This window comes from Melanostigma gelatinosum, assembly GCF_949748355.1.
Source record: "Melanostigma gelatinosum genome assembly, chromosome: 2".
Lineage (NCBI taxonomy): Eukaryota > Metazoa > Chordata > Actinopteri > Perciformes > Zoarcidae > Melanostigma > Melanostigma gelatinosum.
Window position 1 is genome coordinate 14,000,587 of NC_136635.1, and position 20,800 is coordinate 14,021,386.

Consider the following 20,800-nt stretch of genomic DNA (forward strand, 5'->3'; position numbering starts at 1 on the left):
TCTGGTCTTTAGTATTGCTTACTATTTATTCCCTTTCTGTAGCTCGGCCATCCACTGAAATGTGGCTTTGCCCTCAACCTGACAATCAAGTGTATTTTCCTTGTTAACGTCAGAAGGCAACTACAAGAGATGTTTTGTTTTTTTACAGGCCCACAGTCTGAAGGGCAAAGTACATGTTTGGACACCCACCGACAGACCGCCGATACTCACAAGTGACTCCTTCAGCCAAGCTATAGGGACGATGGTGTGTGCGTTAACCTTCTCCCCACAGGCCATTCTAAGACTTTTGAGTGGTTTCTTGAAAATCCACAGTACATATTTGTCAACAAGCCAGTAAATTGAATGTTCACAGTATTGCAGCGTCCACAGGACAAGGATCAACAAAGATATTTTCCTGTAATATAAGCATGTTAATGTGCCTTTTAGATCATTAAAGTGATGGATCAGAAATAATTACTCAGTGGAGATGACCAACCCAACAAAGTCAATGCATTTTTTTTAATTGAAAGCAAAAAAACAAGGTCAGGAACCACTGTGTTAAGGGGATAAAAAGGCTAACGGTGTAACATGGTGCACATTTTGAGACACTTTGCTGCATACTGTAAACAGCGGTTACTTTTGCCATGTTTTCGCTGAAGTTTCTTGGTGAAACTTCTGATCTTGAAGCTGGAATGCCTGGCATTTACTCCGTTGGTGCCAGCCCTCCATTCAACATGTCACCAACCACTGGAGCTACAGTCTGCAGGTTTCTTTATCCAGCATTGGCACTGACATTGAACTATAGTCTGACTTCCCAGCACCTCTTTTTCCTCGTAGGAGGGATCTTTGTGCATTTCCTGTCCCAGACCTCCCGCTGTTTTTTTTATTATCAGCCTTGTTCCCCATATGGTCTCTTCATTCAGTCTCCCCCAGTTTCTCCCGTCTGCAGCTTATCTTTGTGTGTCTTGTTCAGAGGTCCACCAGCACGCCACAGTTTCTAAGGAAAGTAAACATGGCAACCAGAGTTTCAAGGACCTCCATGAACCCCCTGTCCAAATATAACAGCTCTCAGTTTTGAACGGATGTTTGTCGCGTAATCCTTCTGTTGTCTTCAACTAATGAGACCAATGCAGAGTTGTTTCCATTTGGCCCGGGATGAATTATGTATCTGCGTTGATGCAGCTGAGAAATGAATAACACTTCTGAGAAGAAAAACCCTTGTCCCTTGGATATTTGAATAAAGTCAAGAGTGAGTGACACAATTACAAACATTTGTCAGAAGGGTCTGCTCAGGATCGGGAAATGCAGATTGAGATTTAGTCAAAAAAAGAAATCCTGAAAATCCCACTTGGTCACGTTTTGGGCCATTGCCTGGTAATCGTATTTGTATTTAAAGTACAAGACAGCTCAGTGAGACGTGATGTTATATAGGTTAGCCATTGAGTTGAATGTCATATTTGTATGTTTGAAGGGTTTGGAAAAGAATTGTTTGCAAAGAATAAATTTCAGAGCACAAATAATCTGCCTGGTATTTGTTGATGGTCCTGCTTTATTGTAGTCAGAAGTTAAGTTTACAGTTCTTTAAATCAGAAGTGTCATAAAGCACTCTGTAGACTTCAACATTACCCTGCAATAATATCAAGTATCGCAGTAAATTAGAACGACTAAAAATATCATGTTGCGATGATCAACACGCTGAAATAAAGGCACACAGTCTGACTTTAGTAATGCGGAGCACGAGTTGCATCGTCTCCATTGTTTTCCATCATCAGTAATCAGATGGGGAGATTCTAGGTGAATGTGGCACAGTTCAGAGAGCCAGAAACCAAACTGTTTTCAACTGTTGAAATAACTGAGTCAGTACAGAAATGAGTGGCTGAGATATTAAATAATCAAAGCACATCTACAACCAGATGATCAGAAACCTGGATTCTGTCATGGTAATGTAAACAGGGACTGCAATAACAGTTTCTCATGTTCCATGTTAAACATGATGCACAAAAACAGAACTTTGTGTGAGCAGTAACATCACATCTGGATGAGTTCATGTTTGGATCATCAATTGTTAAAGGTACAGCCAATTGAAATGTTTAATTTCTGAGGGCAATGGAGAAAGCACACTTGCTTTATAGTGTTCTCATGTTGTTGGATGAAAATGCCCCTGGTCTGCATTAGACATCTGGAAGGATCTTAACATCATTTTGCAGATCAAAATATCACCATTTTTAGAATCTCTGGATTGGTACATCACAATCCCTGTAATCGCATAAAGAAAATCATTTCACTGAAATAAAGAATTGTCCATAGCCACCGTCGCTAGCATCTCTGCAGGACGTTGAAGAAAGAGAGCAGATGCATGTTGGGCCAGACTTCCTGTTAAACATGTATTTTGACTGAGGGCAGAGCCCAAACCGGCATTCCTTCTGAGTGGACGTGCTCTTGCAAATAGCTGAGATGTTTTTAGACATAAAATGTGAACTAGTTGGGTCATAACGCAGCGTTGTAACACGTGATGATCCCTGTTTTATGTGAAGTCTTTTAATACTGTATTTACAGACGGTAAAGTGATGAAGCAGGTGATCTGTAGCTATCCACAGCAGGGCCTTTTCTGGGTCACCGGATTGTGGAAACTTCATAAGACCTTTTACACCCTTTGACCAAAGAGCTGCAGATGATCTGGAACAAAAAACAAAAAACAGCTGTTAACCTCCCAGTAGCACAACTGGCAGGTGATTACAACTCTTCACGGTTATCTGTGCGATGTTCAGAACATGATTCGCTATGTGATGATATCGTGGAGTAATGTCCACCTGAACAGAGAATGAAGGCGCGCTCCCTCTGTGCGTTCTCATGTGAGCGTGCCCGACTGTCCATAGCTGACGAGCTCATATAGCCGTTACAGCTGATAAAGCCGTCCTGACCTACGGCTTGGCTGCGGCAGCAGAGCACCCACCCTCCAGTTCCTTTTCAGGTTAACACTGTTAGCTCTGTGAGCGCCGATGGCGTTGTTTGCACAGCGGCCTCTTGCACAGTTAGCTGCAAGCTGCCGGCTCAGCCATCGTGTTGAGTGCCATGTGACGGCAATAGATAAGCCATTGTACTCTGAAGTTGTATCGAGCACCTTATGTTGTCACTTGACATCGTTTGCAAAAGGGTAACTTTATTGAGTTCGATCGGCTTGTTGCGTTTTCAGGGGCCGCTTTGAGAGGACTGTGCTGTGCAGGACGTGTGGAAAAAAGACGCAGAGGGAAGGTAGAAATGTGGGCGACATGCTCATGTGTTTTGGTACAGTGTCTTGCTCAGGGACACTTCGACACAGGACACGGTGCAGCCGAGGATCAAACCGGTGACCTTTCGGTTGGCAGACAACCCTCTCTATCCAGGAAGCCACGGTCACCCCAAAAGACCATGTGAACCCTCCCGCGGCTTTAGTGGCCAGTAAGAGCATGTGACATCGTTTAAAACCCATGATAGTCTGCTCATGGTGGGTTGGGGGGCGGTGGATGGGTCAAACAAACGCAGGACTTCATCCAGGAGAGCTGTGTTTGTGTCCCATACGAACTAAAAGTACATGTGGACGCTTTGTCACCTGAGCGACACCAGAGGGGTACCTAGTGCGTTACTCTCCGATGCCAAGGGGCACTGACCAACTGTCGGTGTTTGACACATTGGGGGTGAGAATGTGTTGACAGACCACAGACTGCATATGGATGTAGTCACCGTGAAGTCGCCATCTTGTTTTTTTGCAACCAGATTGAACCCACAAAGTGGAGCTAATTATAGACAAACGCAGAATAAGACATTTAGAGGCAACCAAAAAGGTTACAATTAACTTTCATGAAATGAAAACACACTGAAAAGGTCAAAGTTCTGAGACCATAAACGCATGTTTACAATGTTTACTGAGGTAATAAATCAAATGAGAAGAAGGGTCATTCACCCTGCTACAGACTTAATACAAATGGATTACTGCATTTTTACCAAATTAAATGATAAATTCCAGCCAATTGATTTTTCCGATCCATAAAGATTTTATGGCTGCTAACTAATCTATAAGCATTCGCAAAATAGGCATTCGTTACAACTTATCTAGCCCTTTATACATGGTGCCCATTAAAAAGTATTGCCCATACTTTAAGAACAACATCTATTGTTTTTTGTGCTTGGTTTGGGTGACTCTAGTTCTCCCTGCTGCTGTAGTGTGTGAAGCTTGTCTGTAGCTGGTTGTGAAGATACATCTGGTACAAAACTGTCACCCTCACTTGATTCAGAGGTGATGATCTAACTGCCTGCCGCTGACTCGTCTGACAGCTCGCTGATTTGAGATAATTCTAGTTGTCTTCCTGACGTTCGGCTGCTCGTCAGCGTGCGCATACTGCCCGCCCTTTGCCAAGAACATAGCTGACTTCAGGGAGGCTGGCGAGTGGGGGGATGTGAGGAGAGACAGTCATTTTCCCTCTGGTCCTGAGGGGTCTCCTTCTCTATATAAGGCACTGTGAGCTGCTCGGGAGTTACACAGCTCCTGTGTGCTTCAGGAACACCGCCAACAAGCAGCAGCCCGGTGCTCTCACAAGGGAATAATACAGCTCTCCAGCGCGCAGAGGAAACCGCTCCGACATATCCAACTGAATACTTGAGAAAGACAGAGGTGAGCACTTGCAATTTATTGTGTTTTAGATTTCAGTAACGCTGAGGTATGGCAGGGGCTTTACTGTTGATAGGCGCTGATTATTCTCAGTTATATCTCTAATGCCAAAATAATGATACACTGTGTGCAGATATCACTCAATAGAAATGATCACTGACATACTCTTTGTAAATTAAGCTAAACCTGTGTAGCCCTAAGCCTATTTAAGCCCCCCCCCCCCCCCCGCATTTTAGAGTTCTAGGCCAGCCATTGTAAAAAAAAATAATAACTGGTGTAGTGTCAGTCTTTAAAGGGAATGAAAAAGTGAGCAAGCATCTATTTAAATATATAAATCAGACAATTATATTGGGACATGTGCTGTGTTTACATTCAACCTCGTGCTGAGGCTGAGAGGAGGTCAGTCCCTCCTCAGGTCAGACACGAGCCAGCCAGTGGCAGAGAGGGCTCAGTTCCCAGAGACAAGATGTGGATGTATCCGTGTGTCCGATTCATCTGCTCCGTCTGTCACTCTGGTATAAAATTCATGAGAGCCATGAGAAGGGCCCAGACAGAGAAGTTGGTAGTGTGAGGTTCAGTGTGAAAAGGGGGGGGCACGGGGAGAGGAGAAGGGTGTGGTGCTTGAGCCGCCCGCTGGCTCACAGTGCCCAGAGCTGGTACAGCATGTTGACACAGAGCCGGTGCCAGACCTCGAACCTTTTTCAGCCAGATGGAAAGAGGTGAAGGGAATCAAGGATGAGAGCAACCAGTCCGAGCCAGAGCTTGGTTTATTATTTGTTTCTTCTCTGATCACGCTGACGGACTGAGTTATACTTTGTGATATTGGGTTTAGCTCTAATCTTGGATGTAATGTGCCTTCGAGGAGGTCAGATGTACGGTCAGTTACAGAATAGCCCCCCTGGATGTGTCAGGAATAAAGTGTTTTGCGGTTCAGCAGGGTGAAAGCTTGTCAACCTGAACTCAGGTCTTCCTCCTCATTGTCTCGCCCTATACTGCTCAGTTTGGTTAGAAAATAGTCAGAGTCAGGAGGCGAGGAGAGGTAGTGTTTCTCTCAGTATAATTAAGGTGCATCAAGCCCAAGGACAGAGTCAGATTTACTGGTAAAGCTTAAAATACTCTTTATAACAGGTAAACTGAGTCCTGAATGCTCAAATTCATTTAGACAGAGTTTATCTGTTGGATACAGAAGCTATCTGGTTGCTTAATTGTGGTACAGTTCATACTATTTTTGTGTTCATGGTAAATAATTAAAGCTGTTTAAAATAAATGACTTTCATGTTAAATGTTGCTCACTATAACATGTTGGGGTCACAAGAGGTTCACTCTCAGAATGATAATGTAACAATATGATGTCACAACATATTAACAGGATCATAATGTAGTCATATCTGGGGAGCACATGTTGCAAGATGCATCTGCTTCACCACAGTATCTGATGGAGGCAGAGGAAAACATAGCTCTTAAATTGAGAGAGTAACTTAAAATGACAATGTAGTTTTCGAATACAACAGCACCCTATACCGCCTCAAAAGGACCCGACACATGACCTGCTAACACCTCAGTGTAAGCAATTGCTGAACATGCAAAGCGTCTCAGGAGAAATACTTATACTCTGCTGCGGCTGCTGCATTGGATGGCATCAGATTCTTTTTGTGTTCCTGTGAAGAGTTTTCACACAACAACCACAAACTGGCAAAAAGGCTGAACTCACAGAAAGCAGAACATCTGAGAATGAAATGTCCAGGGTTGAGAGAGGACTCTCAGTTTGCTTTGCCGCATCATCATCGACTGTGTGCCAGTAGCCCTGCACAAGATAACACAATACAGCTTGAAGAATGGAGCGTTTTACATTCACACATCAATATTTTATCCCAGCCCCAATAAATACACAACTTGGTGATAGAAAAAAAACTCCGACATTAATTTAGTAATCTGTACTCTGCTTTGTTGCCTCTCACAGTAGGGAAAGACTCATTAAATATTTCCTCTCTGCAGGTTGTGTCTGGGACTTTAAACACACTCTGCCTGTCGACTGCAGTCCTGAAATTCAACCCAGACGGCTGAAGTGTCAGAATGACCTGCGCTGCCATGACCTGGATCCTTGTCTTCTCCCTCCTGCTGTTGTGCGTCAGTGACTCAGCTTCCCTCTTCCTGCCCGACTCCAACGAGCTCAGGCAGCTGCTGAGCCGCTACGAGGAGGCAGCGGACCAGAACGGCCCCGGCAACACAGCCGGCAATCGGACCCGACGTGCCATCCGCGGGTCGGACCGCCAGGAGATCCTCCAGCTGCACAACAAGCTGAGGGGCTCCGTTTACCCCACTGCCTCAAACATGGAGTACATGGTGAGACAAGTCCCACTATCCCAATTACCTATTCCGCTATTATTCTTAAAGATGATTCAAATGTATCAACTGTAATCTTTAGCTTTACCTCACAAAGAACTTCAATTGAATGTGTCAGCAACCTCTCAAATGGGGCTGTGATAAGAGTTTAAAGTGCTTTTGCTGAAATAAAAACAACCTTTTTTTCTCTCTGCTGGAAACATGCAGTCATGACAGCAAGCTGTTGCCAGCCTGCTGTGCTGCTCTTTTACAAGGAGGATAATAAGACTGACTCTGTCCAACCTGAAAGCAGCTCAGCGCTCGAGAAGAAAGGAGAGCGAGTGGGGGCTGGGTCAAAGGAAAACAGCGAGAATTTGGCTAGAAAGGGAAAATCCTGGGACAACGTGGCACATCAATGAGTAAAGTAGAAGAGGGATTATTGCAGAGACACACAGGAGGTTATAGAAGACCACGAGGTCCATGAAGTTGAGAGAAGCAGTGGCGGCTTGTGTGTCTCTGGAGTGCGGTTACAGCAGGGAAGGAAAGTGTCTGAAGATCTACTCCGCCCAGTGCTCTCTCAAATTCCAGCGAACAGGCAGTGTGTGTGTTTGTGTGAGTGAATGGGTGTTTGGCGTTACAGTGGTGTCTGCCTGTGCATGTTTTAGCGGCCACCAAAAGGCTGGAAATGTACTGAAGAGATGTGCTTTGAGGGGCCGTGCTGTATGCAGTCCTCCCTCCCTTCACAGCGCCTCATCCACTAAGAGAGTCAGGTGTCTTCTCCCCTTTCCACCCTGCTCTCCACCGCTGTAAAGAAACCCAATGTGGAAATCTGGATAATTCAGCTGTGATTGCTGGAGATTTGTAGTGGACCAGGGCCAGGCGCCAGCTGCCCCACTCAAATGTCACCGTGAAAGGTTAACTTTGTACTTGTATCCAGCTCAGTTTCAGCTCACTGGGAAGGAAGGAAGTGCAGAAGTAGAGGCCTTGAGGTTCGGTACCGACTGAACAAGATGTGGGTTATAATGCTTTATATTGTAGCAGATGCAGCAGGTGAATGTTGCAAAGTCTTCTTATTGGTGTCTAAAGCAGTGAATTACTTGTGAGAATCTGTGTTTCAGGTTTGGGATGATGACTTGGAGCGGTCGGCCACTCAGTGGGCAGAGCAGTGTCAGTGGGACCATGGACCGCAGGACCTGCTCATGTCTATTGGACAAAACCTGGCTGTTCACTGGGGAATGTGAGATGCAACAACACACACAGTCAGTCAGCTACAGGATGTGTTTTTCAAGAATACAAATGCATCTGTACCACTTTCTGATAAGACACCAAAAATGATTTACGAATTCTTGCTACAAGTTTTACAATTGGTTAGTTCAGCATTTACTAATGCTCACTCAAGTTACAACACATTTATAAGACCCGCGTCCATACGACTGCTGTTTGTTTCCTGCAGTAAGAAATGGTGCAAATTCATTATAAGATGTGTAATAAGCTGTTAATTAGTAGATTATTCTCCAGGTCCTCTGCAGCCCTTTTGCAGAAGGTGATATTGGGATGGGGAACATGGTCAACATAATACCAGCTTAGCATCTGCATTTTAGGATTTTAAATAAATCCATGTTGCATTTAGCTCAAACCACCGTTTCCCCTATGTACAGCCTTACAGAGTGGACTCTTGTGGACTTTTCGTACGTTTCAGTTTTCTATTTAGTTAGTTTAGAGTTGTTCTGTCACATAATCAACAGGTCGTACAGATTTTATATGTACTTACTTATCGTAAGTATAGTCTGAGATGTCAATGTTGCAAGTGGAAGTTGTTTCCTGTAAACTACAGTGATGACTGCTGATCCTTTCATAAAATATTGGTCCATTGTTATGTAGCATCATGGGTGGTGTTACCCAGTGCCAGCCTATTAAGGTTGATGTTTGTGTGACTGAGAATGTGTGTGTCTGAGTAGACACCAGACACAGGAGACCTCTGTACATGACAGTGTATGTCTATCGCAGCAGGTGCCCTTGCAGGAATCTGCTCCCATTCTCACAGCCCTTTTCTTCCCCCGCTATTCCCTTCTTTTCTTCCTGTGCCAGCAAACCCTGATGTGGAGTCTTTTTTTTTCCACTCCCCCTCTACTCAGTCATTTAGAAGCTCAGCACTTTTCAATACCGTAAAAAGAGATGTTTATAACAACAGCATGAACAGATTTGTTTGGCTGTGGAGCCATGTTTACGTTTGCTCTGATTCTTTTTTTTTTTTTTCAAGCTGATTTCGTTTCCCCTGTTCGGGAGGGGGAACACGGTTCTGTGTGCCAGGTCAAATTCAGAATCATCATTTGAGGCCTGAAAGGAGGAGGAGAAAGGGCAGCGAGGTTCATGCAGTGATTCTCAAGTCTAGCCAAAGCACCTGGCAGCTCCCGCAGATATTTCCCTTTTGCCCCTGGTACCTGGACAGCGTGTGACTGAGCCTACTGTTGTCTGTGTGTGTGTGTGTGTGTGTGTGTGTGTGTGTGTGTGTGTGTGTGCGCGTGTGTGCGTGTGTGTGTGCGCGTGCACTTCGGTCCAACAGATACCACTCTCCTGCCTCCCATGTCCAGGTCTGGTACGATGAAGAGAGACACTACACATATCCCTACCCCCAGGACTGCAATCCTTGGTGTCCAGAACTCTGCTCTGGGGCTATGTGTACCCATTACACCCAGGTGAGATGAATAAGAGAAGAAAACAGAGCAGGGCTCCAATCGAAATCTTTGGTTCTGCTTCATTGTTTGCGGCACTATCCAGGTGTATATAGGTATTGTTCTATTCAGATTTATAGAACTGCAAAGCTAAATCGGTGGAGTACTCCTATAACTAAGCACTTGGCAGTAGGGATGTCATGAGAACCGGCAAAATCATTGTCCGACTCTTACAGCTTCCAGCCAAAATCAAAAAGTTCCCTGATAATGCTTCATTGTGGACAACGAATCAGTGTTGAACTCAGCAGAAAGAGAGCTAGTAATATTAGCTGTTAGCAATCGCTGGGCAGCACTGTCCTGTTTAACTAAATAACAAAGCTAACGTTGACAGAGGTTGCATTGAGTTACATTATAATGCGTTCAAGCTCTACTCAGTAAAAATTATTATTGGGCGAAAATGATAACATTATTATGATGTGTTCAAATGTAATCTTGCAAAATTTTGATTTTGGCGAGAAACTTGAGGCAGATCACAGGGGATCATTTTATGAATTCACATAAATTAGTATGCATTGAAGTACATGGGGTCGTTTTCTTCTTTTTTGAGTTGTAAGCTTACTCTCGAATCGATCAATTACTGCAGGAAGCTGAAAAGGTGGTGTGTGCTCGGTGTTATTTTAGGTTGAAATATATTTTTCAACTTCCTTTTGAAACGTACGCTGTAATGTCTTCCATATTTATGATGTTTAGTATCAGGTCATGTGTCTTCTTTTATCTGTAATATGGCACATATGTCACTTGACAGGTGTTGCCGGGACACAACATGTGGTGTGTGCACCCTGTAGTATTTATTGTCCCAGTTGTGGAGGAACTGAGGGATTGAATGACATACATGGATATAGTGACTTGTAGACAGCGAAGGATGAAAGGAAAAGCAGACGCAAATAACGGACAGAGAGAAGAGTGGATGAGAACATGAAGAAATCAATCAAAAGGAAACAGAAATGGCTGAGCTGGCCACCTCTTCCCCTAGACTTTACTTTGTAGCTGCTGGGATGAGTTTACCGAAACATCCAGACTCCTCCCTCTGCTCTTCACCCTGAAAACGGATCACTGCCATCTGGTAGTCATTTTCAGACACACCAGACACCACTGACTGCTTGACCTGGATTCTTCAGAAGATGCTGCAGATCGGAGACGATGCCAAATCTGAGCATCATCACCTTGTCTCCATCTTTCATTGGCTGGAAGTGCTGATATACCTGCTGTCCAGGCAGCCATACTCCATAAGTACTTCTGCGGAGAACTGCTAGACCCTCTGGAGTTAGAGTGTACAGATTGAGCTTAACTACCAGCACTCAGCTGAGTCAGCACAAATCAGTCTGTGTGCTGACTCACTGCTTCCAGTGGCTTCTAACTGTACCAGGGAAAAGATAAACATTCCTGAGCAGGGAGAGTGCACATATTTCAGAGTTTGGGAGGAAAGTGAGGAGGAGTTATGGAACATGCTTGTGTTGTATTCACCGTCAAATGGCACATTATTCATCTGGAACACTCCTGCCGCAGCTTTCCGTTTAATTTGGCATTTCTTTTTACCGTGGACAGTTTTGAGCATAGGCGGAATTCTGTTTCTTCAAAGTTCAGATCTTAAGAACTTCCATTTTTATCCACTTCTATCAGGGTGATGAAAATGATCATGATTGGGTCACAGAGGGCAAACTGGGTTCATCCACCCAACGTCCATCTAACTGGAGTAGAATAACAGACCAAGCCGTCCTGGAGGTCCCAGTGGCCCCATTAATCGTGACTGCCAATCTGGAATGACCGATGGACCAATGGGCTACAAACTCAGTTTACTCTGCTGTGTCTGATAATTACAGTTGTTCATCCTAACTTTGACTCCTCTTTTATTTCCCTCTATACAGCTGGTCTGGGCAACCACTAACCGAGTGGGCTGTGCTGTGCACGTGTGTCCAAGAATGGACGTGTGGGGAGACATATGGGAGAAGGCTGTTTACCTTGTGTGCAACTATTCCCCAAAGTAAGCTCAGTTTTCCTCCACTGTTCATCAACACTTCTGCTCTTTTGTCTTCTGTGTTTACGTTCTTCCTCCTTGCAGTGCTGACGAATGCTACAGCGTGTACCCCTAAGAGCTGCACGACAGATATGTAGCACGAGTTGTCCAATATGTTTGTATGGCATATTGTAGCCATTCAAATTCTTCCAGAATTCAAAATAGAATAATAATAATATAGCATGGGGAAAGAAAAATAAGAGCAGAGCAGGCGCTTGTTTTCCAGACGACCCACAGGATGTAATTGCCTGAGAGACAACGATGGTTTTTATTAGTTCGTGGGATTACTGACTATTAGAATCAGAATCAGACTATTAGGAGTGTTGACAATGGACAAAGAGCCCAGTGACGCTTGACTGATGATTCATTTCCACCTTAGTCAAGCTGTCCACTGTTCACTTCTGCAGGGGCAACTGGATCGGTGAGGCTCCATACCAGCACGGCCGCCCTTGTTCCCAGTGCCCTCCCAGCTATGGAGGAGGATGTAGGAATAAGCAGTGCTACAAAGGTGAGCAAACCCACATGGTTTTCATTTAAAGATGTTAACATTCAACATGCTACCAACCTGAGCCCTGATCTGTTTGTCCATCTAAAGACTCTCAGCGCTCAGAGACAGAGGACATGAATGAGGTGGAGAAGCCTCAGGGTCCACTGCCACCTCGTACCACCGCCAAACCTGCCCCCAAACCTAGAGCATCTACTCCCAAAAAACCAGCATCCAAACCCTCCGCTCCTAAGCCCACCACACCAAGGACGCCATCTTCAAAGACTCCCAGCAACTCCTTTCTTGGTAGCTGCAGGAATTGTTGAAAATAACTATAAACATTCATGTTTTGTACTTCACTAATTTATGATGGTATTTTTGCAGCTCAACAGATCAAGTGTGAGACTCGACTGCGAGATAAGTGTAAAGGCGCTACCTGCAACAGGTCAGGTTCATTTTTCGAATGTGCACAAAATAAGTCTCATTTATTCGGATATATTATAAACTTCCTCCGCAATTTAAACTCACTCTTGTCTCCATCTCATTTTCTGACTCTGCAGATACACATGTCCTGCTAACTGTCTGAATAAGAAAGGGAAAGTTTGGGGAACTCTCTTTTACGATGTGGTGAGTATGTCCAACATGAAACAAACATCTCTGCATCATGCAACAATTTATACTGAACATTAATATTTCTTCATTTTTTTTCAATTGTTTCAGCAATCAAGTATTTGCCGTGCTGCTATTCATTTTGGTGTCATTGACAACAACGGAGGAGTGGTCGACATTACAAGGATGGACAAGTATCCATACTTTGTCAGAGCCACTAAGAATGGCATTGAGTCCTCCAGGTAGATGTTGGACCTGATTTTTCCAAATAAGTTGCATTTGCTGGTTCACTATGATTCACATCTTGTGCAATGACGAAATTTCCTTGGAACCATTTTCTTTCCGAATTTCTAAACACTGTGTTGTATTTTACAGTAAATATAAACCCGGTAATGCCTTTGTGGTGGCCAAAGTGGAAGGTAAGTGAGACACAGTTTTTAAGAAGAGCTTTGACTTATGGTTGCATTTAGATTCACACAGTCAGACAACAGATATTGGGTATAATAAGTGTTTTTCTCTTCTCTCTGTGTGACAGAAATGACTGGTGACTGCTACACCACAGTGGCTGAAATCTGCCCTTTCAAAACGCCCAACTCACACTGTCCAAGGTGCCTCCTCACGTCCACCATCTTATCATTCTCTAAAGCATATGATGAGCCAATTAAAGGTTCTGCTTTACAGTTTCTCCTCCTGGGGGGACCCATAAGTGATATTCTTATAACTCCTTGCAACTGTATTATACTGTATGATAAACAATGTAAAACTATGTCGTGATTATACATGCTAAATAGAAAGTAATGTGTTAAAAAATATTTTTATTAATGTGAACTTTATCCGTTGCTGCAAATTGATACTTATATCCAATTTGTTTTTCAGGATCTTCTGTCCGGCCAACTGCAAAACTCAGCCTTCCTATTGGTCGCCTGTAATTGGAAACAACATCTACACCGATGTAAGTTAAACACTGTTCTGGATCTGCATGTTCTGAAGGACCTTGATCAGGAATTATTATTTATTTAAGATAAATCTGGATCTGCAGCATGGTTAATTCAGAGTGACTTTCCAGGCGTTGTAAAGCATGGAAAGCCACTGAATCAGAGTATGACTGTGGCTCAATAGAGAATGGGAGTCATGGTGAGGTAAGCCAGAGACTGCCGGGATGCATCACCCAGCATGGGGCCGGACCACTCAGATGCTTATACAAGTGTTATCTCGGGCTAAGTGCTTGTGTTTCAGAGATAGGAGACAGAAATGGTTTCATGAAACTGGTTTACGTCATCCCTCCGAAGTCACCTAAATCAGAGTGGATTAGTCATTGTAATGTTCCCTCCAGGCTAAATTCGTCAGATGTACAGTTTGTAGAAATTCCCATCACTCTTTTTGCCAGTTTGCACACATGAGGTCACATGAGGTCGACGTCGTGTTAAATGGGGTAATATCTTGGAAACAGACCTCAGATGACGTCCGGCTGGACATAAATCACAGTTCCCCAGAGATTCCGAACGGTCACAGAATAAGGCAGCCGTGTGGCTCATAGCAAATGTGCCCGGGAAGGTTTGCAATCTCAGGCACGCAAATGTGTTTCTCCAGTGGCGTAGAAGCTGGATGTTGGTTAGAAATGAGACATAAACCATCTGGTGAGAAGTGTTGTTGGGGTGTATGGACAGTGTGATCTGTGTTTAGACTAGAATTGAATGATTCTGCTCCAGACTGTTGATAAGCGCTTACAGTCTGTTGTGCTGGCTCGGATTGTGAAACAAACGCTCGTGTGTGTGTGTGTGTGTGTGTCTGTGAATTACTGCAATATATTTTGTGCTGTATTTGAAAATAAAGGAATTGAAAAGCTATTCATGTGGTGAAAAAGGCTGTAAAAGTATTTCTCCTCTTTTTATGTTATCCTCACAGAGCTCCAGTATTTGTAAATCAGCCATCCATGCAGGGCAAATCAAAGCAGATGGCGGTTTTGTGGATGTTCTGCCACTGGACAAGAGAAAGAACTATGCTGGAGTCCTGAAAAATGGCATCCAGTCTGAGAGGTACTACTTCATTTTAAACTATTTGTACTGTACTTATCTTTCCCAGATGGGGATTGTTGCACAATAACAAAAGGTACAAAGATAAATTGCTCAGGCACCATGTCAAACAGTAACAATAGAGATCGTCAGTGTTCCAGAAATCTATATTTTTAGATCTGGCTCCGAGCAGTCTGGCTGTAGAGTATTCAAGAGAAGCTTTTTTTTTTTTTAAACCTAAAAATGAGAATAACCACTCATGTTTAGATATGGCGTGTGGCAGATTCTATCAACAAACAACCATTTGACAGCTTACTTGTGATGAACGCTATCAGTAAAGCCAGGGGAAGTGTGGGAATTTGTTATTAACACATTAACGCTAATAACACATGTACAAGCACCTAATAAATCTGCCACTGTTGCAGGTTGAGGAGTGGAGCATGTAATCTGCTAAAGTCTTACAGGAGTCAGTAGTATGTTTGGTTTGGTGGTTAGGATCCCCGAATAATGGCATTATATTTTCCCAAACCGCTAGCAAGGTCTCTCAAACTGAATTATGCTTGGATTTACGCACGGTCAGCAAACTGACTACACTAAATGGCATGATAAAAAATACATAGGGTCCCACCCTAACAGGTGTATCCACGCAAACCGGAGAGTCAAGTCTGCACACGACCACAGAGTCGTAAGAAGATGTCTAATTTGGCAGGATTGAGAACACCTGTTTGGGTGGGCAGTCGGTGTGCAGGGGCTTTGAATCGCCATCTTGTTTCATGGGGTACATTCAGCCTGACTGTGTTCATGCGAGACGAGTACCTATTTTGTTTTGTTTTGGTCTAACCAATCATAGCGAGGGACTTAAAAAGTGTTATTTCTGTATGCCGACTTACAACTGTTTCTTGAATGTAACTGGGTAGCTACTAGCTAGCTAGTGATCCTTTCTCTAACTGCTGGGGTAAACAGCCTTCAATGGACACAACGCCACATTTATTTAAATTGCTAAACAAAATTGAGATGGACCAGATCTCCAGGTTTAACTAAAGGTGTTTTAAAAAAAGAATATCTAATTAAAGTCAGTTTAAAACTGAATTGTATGTTGGAGGTCATATAATGTGTAGATAATATTTATCTGAGCTTAGCTCAGGGTTTCATATTTGACTCATGGGAGTGTGGTAAAGAAAGCCTTGAGACACAACTGAAATGAAAACATGGAGCTTGTTGTAAAATTAGACAAGTACATTTGACAAGAGTATCTATAAAATGCCTGAGAAAGGTGCTTTTATTCGCTATACAATACATTGATTTATGTCTCCTGTAATACTGCATGTAGTGGCTTCCCTGCATGCACACCATGTTTCTCACATCACTCTCATGACTGTGGTCAGCTCCAGCGGACTACGCTGAGGCAAGGAAGCCCATGTGGGCAGTCCTGATGGCATGTGGGGTTGAAAGAGTAATGGTGTGGTTTGGTGTGTGGATGGGCCACACATGGGATCTTTGCTTACTTTACTCAGGCATTTCAATTGAGTGTGCAAAGTGCTGAGTGGCCAAAATAATCCAAGACGGACTACTATGCAATCTAATGCATAACTGCGAAGGCCCCACTCAGGGCACTGGGATAGGAGGTCAATAAACGGCTGAGAGGGAGCCCGTGCCATGTGCCAACATCATGGCAGGGTGGCCAGTTTGGACTGTTGCTGGGGAAGTAATCACAGCCTATCTGATTACTCGAGGATGGAAATGCTGCAGCCACTTAGTCAGGGATTTCCTATGTGGACAATTATCTGTGATCTGATACCAATCGCACAGGCCCATCGTGATTATTGATCATGGCAGAGCTTCAAGGTCTCTCCACCAGCGAAGTAATTATAAAGTCATCAAGTTTAACACATGTGGTAGCTTGAAAAGGTCAGACTCGGATATACGACAACAATGAGTCATACTGCCAACATGCCATTTACAAAGATGCCGTGAACACCATGATTGTGTGCTTTTTAATGGACTTGGCTGCTGGCAGTACTTGGACAATACCAAAAAGCAGACTTCCAAGTATCACAAATGCAAAAAGATTTATTTAACTCCGCGGGCACCCTACACTTCAATGTACTCGTCACAAGGACTACTACTCTGCCTGTGAACACAGTTATATAACGTCGTCTGTAGTTTTAGATGTGGATTTCCAAAGTTTGAGGGTCAAATCCACAAAAGGATTCGGTAGCTTTTTTTTTTAGGTACGCAGGGTGAAATGCACCCCTCACCCCGCTGCCAAGCAAATAGCGTCTTTTTGCTCCCGTGCTGTTTAAATTAGATTATATGCATACATTTAGCGCAAAATGCAAATGAGCCTTGTTGCAAAAAGATTCCACTTCACAAAGATCTGTGCTAACAGCCACATGCAGCTACAGTGAAACTACTAGTGTCTTCAGAGAGTTGGTGGTAACTGCATTTTAAGGGGTGTCACACCCAGACCTCTTTAAGTTTGAAGATGTGCGTTTGAAAACACCAACAGCACTGACAGACTGGAACATTAAATCCCAAATACGGTTTCTCTCTTTTCTCGTTTAAATTCCTTGTTTGAAGTTTTGAGGAATGCATCTGCATCAGTCAGGACTTGCAGCTCGCGATCTGAACATTTCGATTTTTCTTTTTCTCTGTGCCATTGTTCTGCCTACTGTGTTTTTTGCCACAAGGATAATTGCAATCTGATGCTAAAAAAGTCCAAATTGCACATATGATTCGAGCAATATCTTTTGTGAAACGGACCTTTTCCATTCTTTGTGAATCCCCCGTGAGACTTTAGTTAACCCTGATGATGTCATCAGGGTCTTAGAATCATGCATTAAGGATTCAGTGTAAAACTAGGGATTGAATTCATGATAACTCGGCCTCTGCTGTTTCAATTTTGATAATTCTTCTCCAATCTATTTCTCACAATTCCCTGCCTTTATGGAAGTTACATACAAAATAACTGGAGTGCCCTGTGTTGCATCAGTGTTTGCGGTTACCAAATGTAACATGTTTTCTGTTTCGCTTGTTCGCAGCAAGAGCAACACAGAGGGAGGCTCTTTCCGAGTCTTTGCTGTGAGGGAGTGGGACTTCTGATCAGAATCCCTGAGACCAACAGAGTCACCTCAGCTGCTCTTGAAGAGCAGGACGTGCCCACAGGTTGGATACCATGGCTGTTAATCTGTTTCTGTGCCTTTAGTGGAAACAGAAAGTCCCAGCAGATTCCCTCTTTGTTCTTAAACAATAGCCGCCCACATATAGATATGTCGACATGCTTACTTTATCTGTGAATACAGAATGTTTTACACATTATGATGCTTTGACCAGCTGGTGCTGGAAGTTCTGATTTGGACATGTTTCGCTGAAAGTATTATGTTTACATTGATGTTCCTATTACAAATTCAGATTGGTTTTCTTACACAGGAATGTATACTGATCACACTGTATTTAATCATCGTGTACAGAATGTATGATATTTTGTTTGTTTATTGTTTTATTTTGTACCATAAATTAACTATTCTGATTTTATATTTCATTTCATTGCATTTTCCTGCTCACCGGATAGCCTTTCCTTTTTGCTCTTGAGGATTTGGCCTGTGAAACCAAATCTATGTCTAGATTGTATTTATAAGTCAAGTGCTCGGCTCATTGTGAGTGAGGATGTTTTGTTGGCTGGGTAGAGCAGAACTCGTCAAGCAAAACATACAAGATACAAAAGGGGAGGAAATAGGGAGGTAATTGGAAGCAGCAGCAGGCTGTACATAGATTATGTTCACCTTAAGGAGACTGGTTTCACAAACAGTCCCAGACACGTGGAGGTGATTTAGTGAAGGTGTTACATTGCTAGGTTTAACATGCAGCATGTGGTAGCTGCAGATGGCTCCTCAGAATGGTGGCCTTATTGTACCTGTATTAAATAACGATCGCAGACAGTAAACATGTTAAAGATAATACGCAGTCATTTCATATTTATTATTCCTTAATGCTTTTCTCATTTTCTCATCTCTCTTGTTTCTGTAAGATTTATGAAAATGCTAAAATTGCCCCCTCCCCACCTAAGACAGATGAATGTGTCACATGTTTCAGGTCAGAGAGAGTTTTATGTGTCTTAAGATGAGCCCATATCTTGAGGTGTGTCAATGTGTTGAAGAATCTCATTATCAAACTGCAGTTTATTCACTTTGGAACAATATACACTATGCAGTGCAGACGAGATACAGACACCTGTAATGTCTATCACTATACTGGATTGAGGCACAGTTGCCAATGCTTCAGTCCTGAGTTGAATACGTTTCTTGTTTAAAAAAAAACAAAGAACTAGTCTACTACACTCGTCTTGACATAGGTACAGTGTTTCTGCTGTGTCTCTTAAATGCACAGAAACAAAAAATACATTTTAGTATAGTAAGCATCTGCCATGTAAAGTAATTAAACAGACTTTCAGTCTACCGGTAATTTGTACTTCAGGACTGTGGTGTCCAGTTGTACCATTAAGTAGTGTCACTCTATCTGTTTGTTTCCTTGAGGATGCAAAACATGCAAGCAGAGAGTGCTTTCAAAGTACACGACAAGGCTGTAAATATATCACAAATACCTGGCCAAGAAAACAAAAAGCATCTTTATCTCTATTCTACCTCAGTCCTATTGCTACGCTAGGCATTTAAGTCTCTTCTATATGGGAATTTTTATGGGAAATGCTAAAAGTTTTGTCGCGCTATGGGAACTGTAAATACTGTTATTGAACAATCCTTAATGCAGTAAGATATAATTCAATTGTTTAAATGTATTTTGGAATTGTCTTGTTTTTATACAGTTGTGGGAAGGGTTCTATAATTTTTGCACAATTTGAAAATAAAGTATGACATACAAATGCTACAACACCTGTGTCCGTTTCAGTAAAAGATGTGTCCAGTGAGTTCATGATTATTTGTGCATTGTGCACATACTTTGGGCTACAGTGGCATTTGAGATGAGGTGAAATCGAGGGATTATTTTGAATGAGGGTGGGTAACAGTGTTTAATGGTTCTATTGTACTTTGGTTATGTTCTGATAGTAGTTGGGGAGGGGACTGCCTTGTTATATTTGCCACAGCCTAACCAAACAAATCAACTAACCAGGATACAGGATATAATCTCATGGATCAAAAGTGAAGAATCATTTTTAATTGTCATCCACAGTAACACACATATAGCTAAAACAACACCCAAGTGGATGATTGTATCCTCGGGGTAGTGAGTCACATAATATGAGAAAAACTGTGTAACTGTTATATGATCTCACGACTTTATTAAATCTACTTTGACCAGCGCATCAAGCTACCGGTAAGTCTGTACGCCAATGCTTTCTGAATGAAATTTAGATGCAGGCCACCCAAGATTTGTTCATTATCTTTGGAAGAATATCTCTGACCATGTCCATAACCTGGCTCTGCTTCATGCCGAGTAAAGTGGAACACTGAATTGAAGCAATCACTTTTACTCAAGGACCACAAACGTAATCTGCCAATATGGCTTTCGTTTATGGTGGAATAATTTCAGAAGAAAGAAAGAAACTCATTTCCCATTTCACACTCCAGGGTGTTGTTCTCATTTGTTACTTTACAGATGTTTGTGACAAGCTCACTGAGATAGATCCCTGTACACATGCCACCAATAAATGCCCCATTTACTCAAACCCTCAGAAAGCGGCAGAGACATTGGAAGAAGAAAGGAGAGAGACGACCAGGGAAACATTTCAAGCGCTAATAATTCTTCATACCTCCAGGGCTGTTATTTGAGGCAGATGTGCGGTTTCAGTTAAGTCTTGGTTGGACAAGGCTTTGGCCACTTTACTGATAAACAGCTGCAACTGGCTTGTGTGATGACTATTTTACTTCTATTGCCCATGGAGATAAAGATTTGCACTCACTCACCCTATAAATCCCCAGACTACTCAGAGAAAAAACTCATTCCAACTTTCTTGTCCTTAAATGTGCTTTGCACAACATATTGTATTGG

The 20,800-nt window shown here is 42.9% G+C and overlaps 1 protein-coding gene across 1 annotated transcript; it reads left to right on the forward strand.

The window, feature by feature from the left end:
• Nucleotides 1-4,509: 4,509 nt before the first annotated feature.
• Nucleotides 4,510-19,615, forward strand: crispld2 (cysteine-rich secretory protein LCCL domain containing 2). The gene is made up of 15 exons (XM_079287076.1): nt 4,510-4,627; nt 6,620-6,967; nt 8,065-8,183; nt 9,510-9,642; nt 11,544-11,659; nt 12,100-12,200; nt 12,288-12,482; nt 12,561-12,621; nt 12,737-12,803; nt 12,897-13,027; nt 13,161-13,204; nt 13,321-13,393; nt 13,662-13,737; nt 14,691-14,821; nt 17,839-19,615. Exons 2-15 carry the CDS (start codon nt 6,698-6,700, stop codon nt 17,897-17,899), a joined length of 1,578 nt encoding a protein of 525 aa, XP_079143202.1. The 5' UTR covers nt 4,510-4,627; nt 6,620-6,697; the 3' UTR covers nt 17,900-19,615.
• The last annotated feature ends 1,185 nt before the right edge of the window (nt 19,616-20,800 follow it).

Excerpts from the sequence above, each read along its gene's own strand:
- crispld2 (XM_079287076.1), top strand. The coding sequence starts at position 6,698 with ATGACCTGCGCTGCCATGACCTGGATCCTTGTCTTCTCCCTCCTGCTG. Across the intron at positions 12,804-12,896 it reads GAACTCTCTTTTACGATGTG|CAATCAAGTATTTGCCGTGC; the intron begins GTGAGTATGTCC and ends CAATTGTTTCAG. Across the intron at positions 13,738-14,690 it reads GAAACAACATCTACACCGAT|AGCTCCAGTATTTGTAAATC; the intron begins GTAAGTTAAACA and ends TTATCCTCACAG.